This window comes from Lagopus muta, chromosome 20 (genome assembly GCF_023343835.1).
Source record: "Lagopus muta isolate bLagMut1 chromosome 20, bLagMut1 primary, whole genome shotgun sequence".
NCBI lineage: Eukaryota > Metazoa > Chordata > Aves > Galliformes > Phasianidae > Lagopus > Lagopus muta.
This window is the reverse complement of record NC_064452.1, coordinates 2480826-2497607: the sequence shown is the minus strand read 5'-3', so window position 1 is coordinate 2497607 and position 16782 is coordinate 2480826. Positions and strand designations below refer to the sequence as shown.

The following is a 16782-nucleotide window of genomic DNA, read 5'->3' as shown; positions in this document are numbered from 1 at the left end:
CATTTTCCTAGTAATAGGAATAGCAGTTCATAAATTCATCACACTGATTTCAAAAGCGTGTCGTACTCCTCATAGTCCATTTTCAGAAGACTGCTTCTTCCTATATGCAGATATTTCCCTCTGACACAGCAGTATTCCTCCTGTGTGGAGGTGGTCGTGGATGAACGTGGCAGGTGCTGCACGTGTCATGGAGAATAAAGCTGCTGTTGTTCAGGAGGGTTGTGATTGCTTCTCTATATTGCTTGTGTGCGCTAAATGCCTATCTTGTTACTAAGAATGAACAAAGTTACCTGGTGATGATGGTGGTGTATTTTTATTCCTCCCTTTGGTTCTAGAAAATAGGGAATAATGGGGGAAATACAGGAGAAAGGGTGAGGTGAGGGAGGATTTTCCCTGCTCTGTAGAGTCAGTGAATGAACATTGCTTTGCTTCATTTCAGCCCTTGTTGCTGTTATCTTTAGTGGCTGCTTTCATCCTCTGTGCTTTGTGTTCTGTGGGACTGTGCTTTGCATTGACTTTCAGAAACCCTGAGTATAGAATCAGTGTGCCTATATAATTTAGAGATGCCTATTATCCTGGGTATGAAATCTGCTACCAGTCTGCTTCAGATCAGAGTTTATGCTACCCTGTACTTTGGGACGTGGCTAGTTACTATGTAGATTGGCTTTCTGTGTATTATAACTGCAGATTTAGATAAGATTCGATGTTCTTGTAGACAATCTCAAAAGACTTTGATTAGAGCCTGAATAGCTGATGCTCTTGGCTGCAAAGGTGACTGGCTGATTTCAGTATGCTGGAGCTAGAGCTGGCTGTGTAGAACCCTCGTCCCACTTCCTCACTTTATTTCTCTTTGAACCAGGTACAGATAGAGCTTTTTTTTCCCCCTCATATGATTGGTCCCACCTGAATTTTGAGGTTTTGTTGCCCATTGTCCCAGGCTGTGACTTGCAGGTTGTGGTGGGATGGAAAAAAAAAAAAGAAAAAGAAAAAAATTCTTGTAAAGCAAAAAAGTCAAATGTTTGCATTATGGGTCCCAGGCTGCAGGTTGATGGGGCTGCAAGGCAATCGCCACGAGCTGCTCTTCCCTCCTCCCCCTGCTTCCCCCCAGTCTAAAACCAGCGCTGGGAAAAGTGAGACAGTCGTGTATTTGGTGAAATTGGATCTGCCAGTGCAAGTCACGATTGCCATGCCTGAGGAAACTGTTGGAGGTTTTTGAGCGTGTTGGTTCCACTGCTGTTTATAGAGACAGGGGAATGGAGCGGCCCGCTCCGTAAAGTGGCTGTGTGTGGCGATTGCTTTTTTGGTTTTTCTTTCTTTTTTCTTTGTTGCTCTTAATATGTAAGGAAGCAATTTCCAAAACGTTCAAGAATGGGTGATGGGAGTTACAGGGATAACAGTAGGATAAAAGACTGAAGGGAAGGTTTTGTTAATAGCCCTAGTTGTAACCAAATGGGGAAAAAATTGCTGCAGTGTTTGTCACATCCTTTCTCAATAACTTACTGAGCTCTTGTAATCTACCTTTAAGGTGACCACATATTAAATTACAAAGTTTGACTAATAAACACATCTTTTTCTTTTCTCCTTTCCAACCTGTTGTGCTGTTACTGTCACGTTCAGAAATAGCTGTGTATGTTTTATTCAAAACTCCCCACTTTAAGAATATGAGACAGGGTCCGGGATCTGCTGCATCCAGCTCTGCCTTTTCTGGTTGGACTGCTGAAATACCAGCCTTTGGATGAGGCTTTTCCTCCTGCCAGCTGGATGATAAAATAGTGGCATATACCTAGCATAAATATTATTAGGAAACTTGTCAGAGTAAATGCTATTCCAGGCAAAATTCCTTAATGAAGATTAAATCTGACACTCCTACTGAAAAGTATGAAGGGCCCATGTGGAGCTCATCTGCTGCAGTTTTTTAGGCAATAAGTAAAACTTGCTAAATTTTAACATAATTGGAACACCAGTAAGCAAATAATTGAGCAATACTGATTTGGTGGGATTCCTTTTAAATAGTAAACAAGTTGATCTGTTCATGTGGAGGGGGGGGGGGGGGGGGGGAAGAAAAACCCACAAACACAACACTCCCACCACTTGGAAAAACACAAGCGATAAGCTTATCATAGCTTACAAAATAAAACTTGCTGCACAAGTTTCACAAGTTGTGCTGTTCGACCTTAGCCTGGGTGAGGGATTATATAATGCAAGTGCAGAGCTTCAAGGGAAATGACTGCTGAGAAATATTCCTCGTGTGTGTTTGTGTGTGTGTCTATGTCTTGTGTATGTATATGTGTATGTACACACACGCACGTGCTTTTTTCCTCTGCCTTGTCTTACCAAGAGGAAAAGGTAAAACCAGCCACGGTGGGCATCTTTCATGAGTGTGTTGGCAGCTGTGCAGTCCCAAATGCCCATGGCTTGTGCAGGGGGGCAGTTTTTTAACTGGGACGTAGCAATTGCTGCCTTCTTCAGGAGTGCTGGTAATGTAACAGCAGTTACTCAAAGTGACTGGCTATTGTCTGGCCTTGGCTGCCCTTAGGACAAAGGAAATGAAGTGCTGCAGCCCAGGTTCCTGCCACGTTCCCCTCTTTGGTGTCTTCCCTGTTTTCTGTGGGGACTTCTTTCAGTAGCAATGAAATAGCTCTTCTTGCTTCCTCAAGGAGGATGCTCCAAATTACTGTTAATAATAATTCTTTTCAGAAGCAGCATTTCTGAGTGCTAAAACTCAGATCTTGTTCATACTTGAGAATTAACTGTACATAATAACAGTTATAACTATAAAATACAATAACCTGTAGTTGTGGGTTACCTTCACTTCTGTATGTTTAACTTGAAACCTTAATACCTGAAATGAAGTGGCTCTTCTTTGCTACTACTGGAGTATTTTCTGCCATCTTTTAAGTCTGCTCAATCTTTCTGCAGTGTAAATTTCCTCCCTATGTTAATCTTCAAATCAAACAAAGTCAACATTTTTTTTACAACAGCTCTAATGAGGCTGTTCTGGCATCGTGTACCGGCAGGAGAGCAGGTGATGTTTTTCCTTTTACTGTAGACAGCTGGAATTGAGAGCTGCTGTAAGTAGGACAGTGCAGGATAAACAGCAGGAGCTGAGAGCATTGATCACATGATTGTCTCTTTGGAATATTGGGTTGCTACAGAGACTACAAGCAGACAAATTTAGCACTTTACATCAGAAAGCAGTTTTCTCTTATTTGGCTTAAGTTACAATGCTAGTTTGGCTCATCACGAAAAACTGGTAGCAATGTGGCTCTCAGTTTTTAGCTTTCAACAATAAATTCCTATGTATTTGTTCACTGAGCAGTAAGGTAATACAAAAGCCATACAGATATGTCAGATTTTGTCAAATGAAAATTTTATAACGCATTTCAGTTTTCAGCTTGGAAAAATCTGGCTTAACAAGATGGTCTCTAAAGGTTTCGGAATGGGGCTGAGCAACTCCCTGAAAGCTGTTGCTTTGAAATAGTGTAAAATCTGGTTGTTCTGTTTTGCAAATAAATTCTATATTCTTTATAGCACATATATATTTCCTTGTGAAGCACGAGTTGAGATAATTGAGATTTGCATCCTGAATAATGCAGGGATGCTAAAATGTAAGATAACAGCTTTGTTAGTCTCATCTAAGTTCTGGAGCACAAACCAGGTATTTTCTTTCTAAATATTACTTACAATTGTTCTACCTGGAGAAATATGCATGTTTTATGTGCATATACATATCTAAAGTTCCTCTTGCATTCTGAAAGATCAGCTTTGCTTCTATGATTTTATTTGTGTATTAAAAAAATAGTTTTTTTGTTTCAACCCTTTTTACAGGGCTGAAGCTCAGCTCATTAATAATGTAATTAATAACTAAATGTAGAAGTCTTTAGGGTGGCTATGACTTATTCTGTGATGCGTTACTTCCTACATTAGTATTTGTTGTAGATTACATGGCTGGTTTATGGAATAAACAAATTGATCTATCTTAACTTCTAGCTAACATCAGAATGTCCTTAGCTATGTGAAAAATATTTTGGAGAGCCTTTGACAGTAGTCATTAATGATGTGCTTTGAGCTGGAAGTTTTTCTGCTTAGCTATTAGCTACATTTTTTGCTTTGTGTTATCATCAAAATCAGCTTCCTGCTATGTTTACCTTCATGACCATAGGGAGTTACTGGGAGATGCTTAGCAAGATGTGTGCTGTGCCATCTTTGTGTCAGTAGTTGGAGAAGCATCTGTGTTTTGAGATGCTATTACTTCATGTTAAGAAACAGAATATGTAACTTGCTAGAAAAATGTAGATGTGCATTTGTTTAGAGTTCCTTGAGCTTTCACATTGGGGATATTAGTGCCATTGTGTCTGCTTGAAGTGCAGACCCTGCGATAGGGGCTGATGCAAACCCTGATGTTATGGGGAAACTTGTAGCCAAGGGCAAGAGAGGCATGTTTGTGAACTTGATTAATGATGATTCCAGCTCTGACATAGCAGCACGACTTTCTGTGATAATGAGTATGTATGTTAGCATGTTCTTCCTGGAGAACTTATCCTCTGTGTCCCTCACCCCCCAGCATTTAAACAAAACAAGCAAAAATAACCCCCCAAAATAAAACAACAACAGAAAGACAACAAAGAAAGCTCCTAGAGTGTTCCATAATTGAGATGGACAGGTAGGCAGACTTATGGGTTTTTTTTCCATTTCTTCAATTATAAAACAAAGCAAAAACCCACACCACCACATATTTTTCATGTTTTTTGTTTTTTAATGCTGATTTAATAGAACAACCTAATTTTAGTATTTTAATTACATTCGTATTTTGCTTATTACAGCAAATGCATATTTAATTTCCTGTTCCTTTCTAGTCTGAATGAAGGTTTTGGAGTCTCCTAATTCAGGATTATGGCGTGGTGAGCAGGAATTGAAGACTCCACGCTTAAAATAGCAGTGAAGGTGTGAATGTGGCAGCACGGGAAGCTGCTCTGCATCAGTGCATTACGGGTTATTTGTGGAAGATGGATATAGTCCCCAAGAACTATTCTGAGCAAGCACTTCCAAAGGCAGGGTGGTAGGTGGGCTGTGGTGAGGGAGTAGCTCCTGTTGTGTTCAGTGAGCCCAGACATCCTCAGGTGGCTCAGCAGCTTTGCTCCTTCTCCACCATGAAAAGCCTGAAGTGCTGCCTGATGGATAACAGAAGGCAGAGCAGAGATCAGAGTGCAGTGGTAGTGCAGGTTGAGCCTGTGCTCAGGTACACAATTCCCCCAGACTTGCTCTTTGGCATTTGTTTTGTTTTCTGTTCTACCCTGGTTGCTGCAGTGCTGTTTTCCAATGAAGTTAAAGAGGGAAAAACACAAACAACAGCAAACGAACCCAAAAGCTCCAACAAAAACAGGCAACAGGCTAACCAAGAACCGAGTAACTGAGCATGCAAGGATTTTCTTTCAGAAGTATTTGGTTACTTAATTCACTACAGAAAGCAACTGTTATCTTTTAAATAGAAACTTCTTGATGCTGACGTTTATTTAAATAACATACCACCCCTGGTTGGCTGTGATGAGGAATAACTGTTGGGAGATGCTTTCATTTAGGCAGATAGAATGCATTGGCTGGGAGTTCCCTGGGCAGTGGCTGCTGTGGGCCATTGTCAGCCAGTCACAGTGCAATGATTTGTGGTCAAAACAGCCTGAAGTTTTGGATTGTTGGCCACTACATACTGATTTCTAGCAAACATAACAGAAACAGTGAAGCATATTAATAGGATATTAACTCTATCTGGTATGTTTGTGCTCCTGAATGAACTGTTCCTCCCAGCTGAAAAGTAATTGTGTAAGTCATTAGTTCTGGGAGGGTGATTTTAGCTTTGCAGTGTCCATTTTCCTGATCTACAAAATGGGAGTAGAAAAATACATAGTGAGAATATGGTAGGTATTTTGGTAGGCTGGAAGCACACTGGCATGGTCAGCTACTTGGTTCAGCTCTGAAGTAATTCAGAAAGGCAATCTAGGAAGAAAAGTGGTGGTAGTTATAAAAACAAAAGCAGCCACACTTGCAGTGGAAACGTTTGGATGCTTTCTTGAATTTAACGTCAAATTTGCTGTAGGTTTTCTTTCTTTCTTTTTTTTAATTGGAGACTTTCTCATTGCTGTTGATGTTGTTGCAGTCTCCTTACCTTTCAGCATAGTGCTGACTTGATGTAATCCACTGAATTACATCAGTGATTAGGATTAGGGAAGTTCTGGTGCAGCTGATGTGTGTGAGGCATTTTGAAGATATGCAACTACAGGAGGGGAGGGGGAAAAATTCAGACCCAGTTATCTTTTTATCAAGGAGATGCATTCATGTTTGCTAATGGAGATGCAGAAGCATGTATATGCACTTCCTTTGTGTGCTTTCCCCTCTTTTCCTTCCACTTCTCTTACAAAGGTGGAAGTGGAAATTTATTGAAATTGTCCATATGAATTTCAGCTGCTTTTCACATAATCTTCCTCCTCTGAAGGATTTGTTTTTTTTCCATTCATCAGGAATGCTCATTCTGATGATGTTTTATAATTCAGTGACCAGTTACCAATACTGGATGATAACTATTAACAATTTATGGTTAGGACTTCCCTGCAATTAACTCGCTGTTCAGGATGGGGCAAGGTGATGAGATATTTGGGCAGAATTAGGGGTTTGTTTTCAGAACTTTATTTAAAATTCTGTGCACTACTCTTACATGTGCACATGTGGCAAGGCATGATCATAGGAAAAAACTAGCAGAAAGTGAGTGGGCTGTGAACAGGAGCTTTTAGACAAGCTTCTGGTGCTGGGAGGGGATGTCTGTCTGCACCTCAAGGACTGCCCTCTGCACGTACAGTCAGTTCTGAGCACTGTGCTACAGGTGTTCTTTGTATTGCAGTCGTGAGATGCTCTGCACAGGTTATCTAATGATCTTTTGAGCTGCTTAAAGAAACGAACAAGTCTGCAAATAGAAGCGTAGGCTGAACTCTGTGTTGATGGGCAGGAAACCACCAATTTTCTCACTGTTCTTGTATGCTTGACTAAATTGTAAAGGCAATTTGCCTATTTACCCTTAAGTGAAATGCTTTTTGACCAATTAAGTGGACTTGCTAATTACTGTGCTTTTTTTGTTTGATTAGGATTTTTGGCTGCAGTGTGAATCATTGAGAACAGGAGAGGAATTTAGAGAAATAGCGGGATCTTTTTAATAGCTTTTGGAAGGGTTTGAGGAGAGCACTCTGGAGCTGAGGTTGAGGCAGCAATGAATCTCTGGAAATGCAGAGAACTGGAGAATGTGCAAAGGTGTTAAAATCCTTAACAAAAAGCAAACATGCTTGCAGTATCTTGCTGGTCTGTAAAATGGAGTACATGGGGACTGCTGGTCACTTAGAACTCTGGTTCTATGTTTCCTACCACCACTTCTCCAACCCCTTACAAAGAGCTTCAGTGTGTTTCTGGCTTTATTATTGTATTACTTGTGACTTTTTTTACAAGCACACCAGTATTTCCTGCAGCTGTGTAATATCACAGTGCCAACGATGTTACATGTGAAGAAAGGATTTCGGAGCGTGACTAGTTAGGACAAAAATGCGGTGTTTGAGTACGTGAAGAGTTGGTTTTACCCTTCACTTTAAGCTTTAGATAAGAAGATCTGTGTTTTCAGGAGATACCATGTGGAATCTTTCCCTCAGCTCGTGTTTAAGGAGCAGCATTTTACTGTATTTCTACTATGTAGCAGTTTTATTCTGTTGTGCATGAAACAATATCGCTGCAGATACGGAGGCAAATATCGAAGGTGATGTGCATAGCTTTTATTTCGTGTTCAGACTATTCGCTAATTCAGGGTTACAGATTGATGTTCAGGTTTGCAAGAATCAGTTGTAGCACAGTGGGTCTGCTTTCCTCCCATAGAAACAGCTTGCTTGCAGCTTTCATGCCGAAGCAGTTTGAATGATGTTGGTAACAACAATGGCTACTGTCTTACTAATGAAATTTTGATGGAAACTTCCCACCTGCTGAATGTGGGGAGGAATGCCTTTTTTTTTTTTTTCTTTTACTATGTAAAAAATTCTTGGTTTGTTTTATGTGGCTTTTGCATGATGACCTTGACTTTTTGCTTCTATTTAGGTATGGTTTTGCAGCATAATGAATTGATGTGCTTCTGTTATCATGCTGATGCTTCTCTTTGTCTTGGTTTATCTGAATTCTCTCAGATAATAGTACAGATGTCTGCCCTTTATCTGTGTAGTAATGTAGAGCTAACTAGAGACATAGCTTAATCCCATTTAAAGTGTATTTAAAGAATATGTGCTTTTATTTTTAACTCTTCCTCATGTATGCTAAGCTTCTGAAGTGGTATCTGTCACTTGGGACCAACAACACTATCCACTATTTCAGTTTAAACCACCCAATATTTTGAAAGTAGAATCCAATTGGACAAGATCAGTCTTCAACTATTTGCATAAGGATTAAAGTTTAATGAGATTTCTATATAGGAATTCGGTGGTGTTTGATAACCATGTGGATTGGCTTGAACTTGAAGTCATCAAGATGATGCTGAGCTCCAACACCACAGGATTTTGTCAACTATCTTTATTGGGATTCCTGGGCAGCTTTTCATGTGCAGGGAGTAGGTTGTCCTGAGCTGGATTACTGAAGCAATTATGCTAAGTAGTTGTCAATGAATAGTGATAACTCGCTTGTATGTCTGGATCCTGGCTCTTTTTGTTCTTTAAAAATAAAAGAAATAAAATTGAAGGGCAGGTGAGCATACTGTCACAGGTTTGATGCACCTTGAAAATGGTCATGGTGCAGTCAGGGCAAACTCCCATAGAGGTTTCTGTTGGTTCACTTCATGGCCTGCAGCTTTCAGTTACTGTAATAAAAAAAACCTGTGCTTCACTTGCTCTTCCTCCTCAACCAGTTTGTGGGTTTTCTCATCCTTGAAGAGCTTTGGGTCCCTAAATTTAAGTTGTTGATAGTCAGAGTCATGTATTTTACACTACAGCAGTGGTCTTGTTGCAGTGCCCATCCTGGTGGCTGCTCTTTGGGGTGTGGATCAGTAAACCAATTTATCTCTGGTGACATAGAACAGGCTGTGCCAGTTTCAGAAATATTTTTCCCCACACAGTTCAGTCTCTTACCATCTACCTCCTGCTGGAGGAAATGCCTTGGCAGTGACACTCGTGTATCTGGTAACCACGCCTGTGCAGGTTTTATTTTAATAGGGATACTTCAGTTCTTCTATGACCCGGGGACTTTTTTTATTCAATCGACAGAATCTAATTTTATTTTTGGGGCAAAAGGTGATGTTGCATTCATACAGTCTTTTTAGGGTATGTTTGTGAAGTGCCTTTCTGTTTGACCTTGCAAAAACGCACTGCCATCTGCTATTTTGACTCGCTTCATTTAGTCTGTTTCCCTTGACCTGTATCTTTTCTTTTCCTGAGACTGAGCAGGTGCTTGATGCTGCCCTCCTTAAAGAGAAAGATTTATTTTCTGATCAGTAGTTTATGAAGGATTTTTTAAGCTTCTCCTTGACTTTCATCCTTCTATTGCTGAAATGTTGGCCGTAATCTGATGTCCTAGGTGAACAGCATCTTGCTTCTAACACCTGTCTTCCTATGAGCATCTATTGGTCTGTCACACACTTGAGATAACTTATAGCTATAGAACTCAAATTGTCACATATATATATATGTATATATGTGTGATTTTTTTTTTTTCAGATGTAACTGTACACTTAGATGCACTATTTCTGCAGTTTGCTCACTGGGTTCTGCTTTTCTTTCCTTCCAAATCTTTGCCTGAAGTTTAATTAAAATATATATAAATGTTAAAATATAAATTCTGCTGACTGAATCTGTGGCAAGAGGACTAGATACGACCTCATTAAAATTAATGAATGTTCAGAAATACGTTTGCAGCTTTTAAATAAATACACTATACAAATACTGTCAGTTTACTTTTAATTGATTTGCAAAAAGCAGAGTTTAAATTTCTTCCAGAAATCAAAATGTGAAGTTTCAATCTAAAGAGACTGAAGACTTAGCATCTCCTGTTTGATCAATCCTCCTGATTGATCTCTGGTTTTATCTTTAAACTGAAATACTTTGTAAGTACTTCAAGGAATGTGTATTTAGCATTTCCTTGTTATTCAGATAGAATGGTTTGGGTTTTTTTTGTGCTAATTAAGACTTCTGGAATGACATTCTTTCAAATTAGCGAAAAAACTTATCAACCTATTGTTTTAAGATGTATATACTTAGGATTTGTCTTCTTTTTCTCTCTCCAGCGAGCACTTGTCCTGCTCATTCACCTTCTTCTTACATGGGGATAGTAATGTTTGCACCAGTGTGGAGATCAGTCAGCATCAACCTGTGTATCTGCTTAGTGAAGAACACCTCACCCTTGCCCAGCAGTCTAACAGCCCTTTTCAAGGTAGGTTTTCCTTATCACTAATGTCTGCTGAAATAAATCAGTCCTTTGAGTTGTTCAGAGTGAGGATTTCTGATAGAGGCTGGGAGTGGGAGCAGGGATGTTACATGCTGTGTTCTACTCAAACGTCTGCTGTATTGACATAGCTGGTTAAGTATTTGGTCTATCTCAGATCTTCTGCAGGTGGATGATTTCCATATTCCTCTTCTGGCATGTTGCCCAATAAAGTGATTTATGGCACAGTAAATTTAATTTCCAGGCGCTGTCCTATTGGTGACTCGAATATTTAGCTTTTTCAACAGTGTTTTCAACATGCTTTATAGCCCCCACCTACCTTCCTCGACTCTTATTTTAAGAGTCCATTTCTGCCCTGACTTAAGTAATCTATTCACTCCCCTTCCCCCTTTTTATTTGGCTCTCCCTTGCCTGTAAATTCCTTTGGTTCCACCAGCAGATGCAGGCTATGCTCTCGAAGACAAAGGAGTGATGGGGCCTGAGTCTGGTTAGTGGGCTGTTTGATCATTCCCTGTGTTAGACACACTTATGTTGGCTACAGAAATCACTTCTCCTGCATGACCACGTGCTGCCCTTGTTTATTAATGCTCATTGTCCAAACTTGCTTTCTTTGAATGCAATTTAACAGCAGCTGTGCTTTCCTAATATGGACAAGACTAAACATGAAACAGATTACTTCCTTCTGTACATGTGGCATTGTTGTTACAGTACCCAGCAGAACAAAAGGATGGGGAAACACCTTAACTCTGCCAGAATTTGAGATGGTCCTCTTTATCCCACCTGTGTATTGCAGAGTCTTTGCTGGTCAAGATCAAAACTTGATTGCTGCTTGTTTAAACAGATTAATTTGTAATTGTGGTAACTTGATTCTTACAGTACATGTACATTTAACTGCATACACATTGCCTACAACTTGTGCCATGTAGTAAAATGTGATCAGGTTGCATTCTGACTTGCCAGTGGTAAGTTGTTAATTTGGTGTGGCTGAAATAACACTAATGCTGTTTTAATGGGCAAGTGCAAATTTTGGTTAGATACAATCTAATTTATTTCTGTTTATCTTTTTAGTTATTCTAAGTCCCTTTGGATTAAATGGCACGCTCACAGGGCAGTCATTCAAGCTCTCTGATTCATCTACCAAAAAGCTTATTGGTGAATGGAAACAATTCTATCCTGTCACTTCGAACTTGAAGGAGGGGTCTGAGGAAAAACAAGAAGATATGGATTGGGAGGATGATTCTTTAGCTGCTGTTGAAGTCCTTGTTGGTATGTCCTCTCACTACCTTTTGATTACTGAAATTAACAGGTTAGGTTTGAAGTGGGGTCACGTTTGCATTCAGAGCTTTTGTTCTTTTGCAACTTCTTGTGACCATTCTGCTCTTCTAGTTTATTCTCAGGCCTGTCTAAAATGAATGGTTACTTAAACTGGGTTCTGCAGACCTGGTGGGTGAGGAGTTTCAGTTTGTGCCCTTAGAAGCGAAACAATTGATTTTATATTATAAACAAAACAAAAAAACCCCCAAACAAACAAACCACTAGACTATCACTGTTGGCATCTGAGATGCATCAAAAGCACGTTGTGCTGTTTCGGAATCTGTGCAAATTCAAACAGAACAGACGTGCCTTTCAGGGATTTCTTCAAAACCACAATCCTAAAGAACTTAATGTACTCAAGCACTGCATTTATCTGCTGCTGTTCCTAAAGTGTAAGCTCCTGGGACACAGTAGTTTGTTTGTCTGCGGTGGGCTATTGACCTTTGATTTGCCAACAAATGTAATCATTTCTCTGTAATATGTGCTAAAAGCTTGTACTGCAGTGGTAGCTGGAGACTGTTATGTTGATGGGGATAGGAATCTTGTCAGTTTTATATTATACTTAAAAAATGTTGTCTTCAGTTTTCTTTGTAAATGAAAAAAAAAGATGAACACAAGTAGTTGGCTGCATGTGACAGGGCTGTCTCTGGCTATACAAAATAAACCTTTTTTATTCACTCACCTAAATCTTCCATATAATAAAGCAAAGCATAAAGTAATGATGATAGACTGTGCAAGGTTGGTTGGCTATTTTAAATGTAAGTTGTTGGTGAACAGCTGTAAAATAGGCCTGCTTTCTTTTCCTTCTTAGCTGGTGTGCGAATGGTGTATCCAGCGTGCTTCGTCCTGGTTCCCCAAACAGACATCCCTGCTCCCAGCACTGCTGGGACGTCTCACTGTTCAACTACTTGCTTGGGTGTCCACCAAGTGCCTGCTTCCACACGAGATCCTGCCATGTCCTCAGTCACTCTGACTCCTCCAACATCCCCCGAGGAAGTTCAAACAGGTACAGTGCAACTCGCTTCGTGTGGACGTTTCTTTAGATCAAGCTCTTGTACCTGATGCTGTGTAGTCTATTACTTTCCTCCTCTGTGTGTGTGGTGTGTATCCAAGCATTTTGGAGAAGTTTTATAAGCATTGTTGTGTAGCTCAGAAATTGGCAAGATGGCATTCAGCCTTTTCACAGTCCTCGGCCTTTTCTTTGTAGTTGAGATTCCAATAGGCTGCGTGTGAACAGTAAATATTAAGTCAAAGCAGGTAAGACTTAGCAGTAGTTTCAGACAGCTTTATAAATAGTGTGGCTTTTTTTTTTTGTTTCTTTTCAGAAGAGGGATGTGTGAGCAGTTTGTGGTGGGGGGTTGTGGGTTTGGGTTTTTCTTTTTTTTTTTTTTCTTTTCTTGCTATACTTAAACTTTCTGTCTGTTTTGATTGCCTATAATTGAAGAAGATGCTTATTTTACCTAATGTTCCAGAGCTGGTTGAATTGAACAGTGGTTGTGAGCATATCACTTCATTGCCTAAAACTCTTTCCTTTGTGACTGCTTTTCAGTTGATGCTCAGTCTGCCCAGAAATGGGTGAAGTTTTCTTCAGTTTCTGATGGATTTATCTCTGACAGTACTAGCCATCATGGTGGCAAAATACCTAGAAAACTGGCCAATCAGGTGGTGGACAGAGTTTGGCAAGAATGCAATATGAATAGAACTCAGAACAAGTATGTACTCTCCCTTTGTGATACAGAGGGAAATGTGATATTTTGTGTGTGTTGTAGAAGGTAGCTCTGGTAAATATGCTGTGACTGCTAGTAGAATGTGTTTTTCTTCTTGTTATAACACATTTTAAAGGAGTTAATTTGTTCCTAGCTGGTGGATTTCTTATCTCTCGAGTTTAATGTGTCCGTAAATGGTTATTTATAATTTCTTTGCTGAATCCTGAGTCACAAAACTGTTCTTGAGGCTTGACAGAGGGTAATATGTGCTGATCTCAAATAACTCTCCCATACTGAATCATAGGCGGAAATATTCTGCTACATCAAACAGCTTGTGTGATGAGGAGACAGCTGACAAGGTAGCATCCTGGGATTTTGTTGAAGCCACACAGAGGACAAATTGCAATTGTTCAAGGTATGGTACTCGGCAGACTCACAGCTTATTTCACCAAAGTTTCACTCTTGTAGAATGTTCAGGTGACTGAAGTGTTGCATAGGCTCAAAACTGTTCTGATTTAAATTGTTACCGTTATTACCTTGCAAATTGAGTATTAGAATATTCAGAATTCATGTCTGGAGGGTGTAGCGTGTTGAGAGAAATGCATTTTTCTCCTTTACTGAAATATGTTTTAGCTTTCTGGTTTCAATGTGAGCTGTGTATTTTGTGACTTTACTAATGGAAGAGTGGCAGAGAGTACCCGGGCCCTGCAGTTCAGTAGCATAATCCTACATGCTTAATTCTAGGCTTTGTTGTTTTGTGTCACTCATTCTGTTAGATCATCCTGAAAGTTGGTCTCTTGAACTGGAAGTCGAAATGCTTAATCTCAAGTGCATTTATACTGGGGGAAGGGGGCTGGGGGGAAAAAAACAATTTATCTGAATTAATGCAGTGGAGGCATGAAACCTTTCTCAGGGGTAAATAGCTACAAAAGGTGCAAAATATTTTGTAGCTTTTGTGGGACTGACAGCTTGACTTTTAACTCCTTAACACAGGGGCTTGCATAACACTGTTGGTTGAATCCAAGAAGTCACTTGCTAATTCTTAGCTTTTTTCTATTGATTCAGCAGTGTTGGTGGAAGTTAAAAGCAACGTTTTGTTCATATAACTATCTATTTCTGTTAGTGGAAGATGATATTTTAGAACTGTCTTTGAGGATTGTGTGCATGCTGGGCTCATAGGACAGCTTTTCCCATTTTTTAAGTTGGTGTTCTGAGATATTGCAGTGATAGTCGAGTCATTCAAATTAAGCTATGGTCAGAGGCAGCTTCATTTCAAAATGGTATCGGTTTTAGATTTCTATAATCACATTTTTAATGACTTAGAAGCCAGTTCTCACCTAGTGAAAAAGCCATGATAGGCACATTTGAAAGATTAACGTGAAGTCTTTTCCCCTATGTTAATTCTGCAGGCACAAAAATCTCAAACCAAGGAATTCAGGTCAACAGGGGCAGGCACCACCTGTGGGCCAGCAACAGCAAGCAGCTCCAAAGCACAAGACAAATGAGAAGCAAGACAAAGGGGATAAACCACAAAAACGCCCTTTGACTCCTTTTCATCATCGTGTATCTATCAGTGATGATGTTGCCATGGAGGCAGATTCAGCAAGTCAGAGGCTTGTGATGACTGCACCAGACAGTCAAGTGAGATTTTCAAATATCCGAACTAATGATGTAGCAAAGACTCCTCAGATGCATAATGCTGAGATGCATAATGCTGAAATGGCAAATTCACCTCAGCCACCACCACTTAGTCCTCACCCATGTGATGTAGTTGATGAAGGGGTAACTAAAGCTCCTTCTACTCCTCAGAGTCAACATTTCTACCAGATGCCAACGCCAGATCCCTTGGTTCCCGCAAAAGCAATGGAAGACAGACTTGATGGCTTGTCTCAGCCTTTTCCAGCTCAATTCCCTGAAGTTATAGAGCCTACAATGTATGTTGGTACTGCAGTGAATTTGGAGGAAGATGAAGCTGATACTACTTGGAAATATTACAAAGTTCCAAAGAAAAAGGATATGGAATTCTTACCACCTCAGCTTCCAAATGATAAGTTGAGAGATGATCCAGTAATACCTGCTGGACAGGAGAACGTAACATCAGTTACAGAGTAAGTAATACTTAGTTACTGTACTAATGTGAGAAAGTGAAAGGCCAAAGGCAGTGGTTTCTCCCAGTAAACAAACTTGACACTAAAGCATAATGTTGCTCTCATCAGCTTGAGCAGCATTGCTGAATGAGCCTTGTTCTCAGTGCTGTCTGTCCATAAGGTTGTAATACTTGTGAGATGTGGGCACAAAGCACAGTCAAACATGTAGTAAGACTTTCCAGCTTTTCCTCGTTAGAACTCTGAATTAGCAGATGATAATGAATATTATGTTTCTGCTCAAAGATTAATCTGTAGCCAAATTGAGACTCACGGTCCCAAACAGTTCTGCTCTTGTCTTTATTCTTTAATTTTGAAAGCTGGTTATTTAAATGACTGAGAACAGTGGAGAAGCTAATCTGCTTTCCTGGAAGACATTAACTCTAATATGGATGACAACTACTTTCTAATACCAGAAATTTCTCAAGAGTATGTAACATATATAACATTCTATGATTCTATATAACATGTTCTTGCTGTGACTTGGGTTTGTTGTTTAGCAGGTTTAAGGGCTTCAGGTTATCATTCAAATGGAAAAAGTGACCAATGTTGTCTGCTCTTACTGTTTTGGGCCTCAGATCAGATGGAAAACCCCCATTCATGAGATGAAGCGTGTTTAAATTGAGAGTCATGCTGGTTCTGTCTTAAAACCACAGGCCTGAAGCTACAGGAAACGTGTCTGGGATCTTTGAATTCTTTTTATTTTTGCTTAAGCTGATATTGTGGTGGTTTATTGTCTAAGTGTTGATAAACTGTGAAGTTTAGAGGCAGTTGAGGAAAAACAACAATAGTGTTTTTAGTGTTAAAGCTTGTATTGATTCCATCAAAGCAGGGGTGTAGCTGTGTGAGTTTTGTTTTGCTGCAGAATGAATCAACGTGGGTTTTCTCTCCCAGTTAAAGAAAAAAAAAAAACAAACAAAAAAACAAAAAAAAACCCCTAAAACAACCACTGACAACAATTAAAAACAAACAAAAGCCAACAGCAACAACAAAAAACAGCTTTGCAGAACCCCCCTCCGAGCCTCTTGCCTCTGTGTTGCCTCCTTTGCTGTCAAACTGCTTAAGAAATTCTTCTCGCCATCCCTCTTAGCTCAGCTCCTGGTGAAGACGTAGTTTGAAGTGGGAATGCTGCAGGATAGGGGTGGTAATGGGAAGCAACAGGTGCTGATAGGGCT

General features: G+C 39.9%; 1 protein-coding gene across 3 annotated transcripts in view; it reads left to right on the top strand.

Annotated features, from left to right (window-relative positions):
- Positions 1 to 16782, top strand: part of MED13 (mediator complex subunit 13) — a 49270-nt gene that overhangs the window by 13321 nt on the left and 19167 nt on the right. For 2 of the 3 annotated variants that reach the window (XM_048966886.1, XM_048966888.1), the window contains 7 exons: positions 10286 to 10431; positions 10880 to 10930; positions 11512 to 11709; positions 12569 to 12763; positions 13307 to 13469; positions 13768 to 13878; positions 14873 to 15571. In XM_048966886.1, the coding sequence (XP_048822843.1) occupies positions 10286 to 10431; positions 10880 to 10930; positions 11512 to 11709; positions 12569 to 12763; positions 13307 to 13469; positions 13768 to 13878; positions 14873 to 15571 (1563 nt within the window). The remainder of the gene's footprint in view (positions 1 to 10285; positions 10432 to 10879; positions 10931 to 11511; positions 11710 to 12568; positions 12764 to 13306; positions 13470 to 13767; positions 13879 to 14872; positions 15572 to 16782) is intronic. The other variant, XM_048966887.1, reaches the window with a different exon arrangement.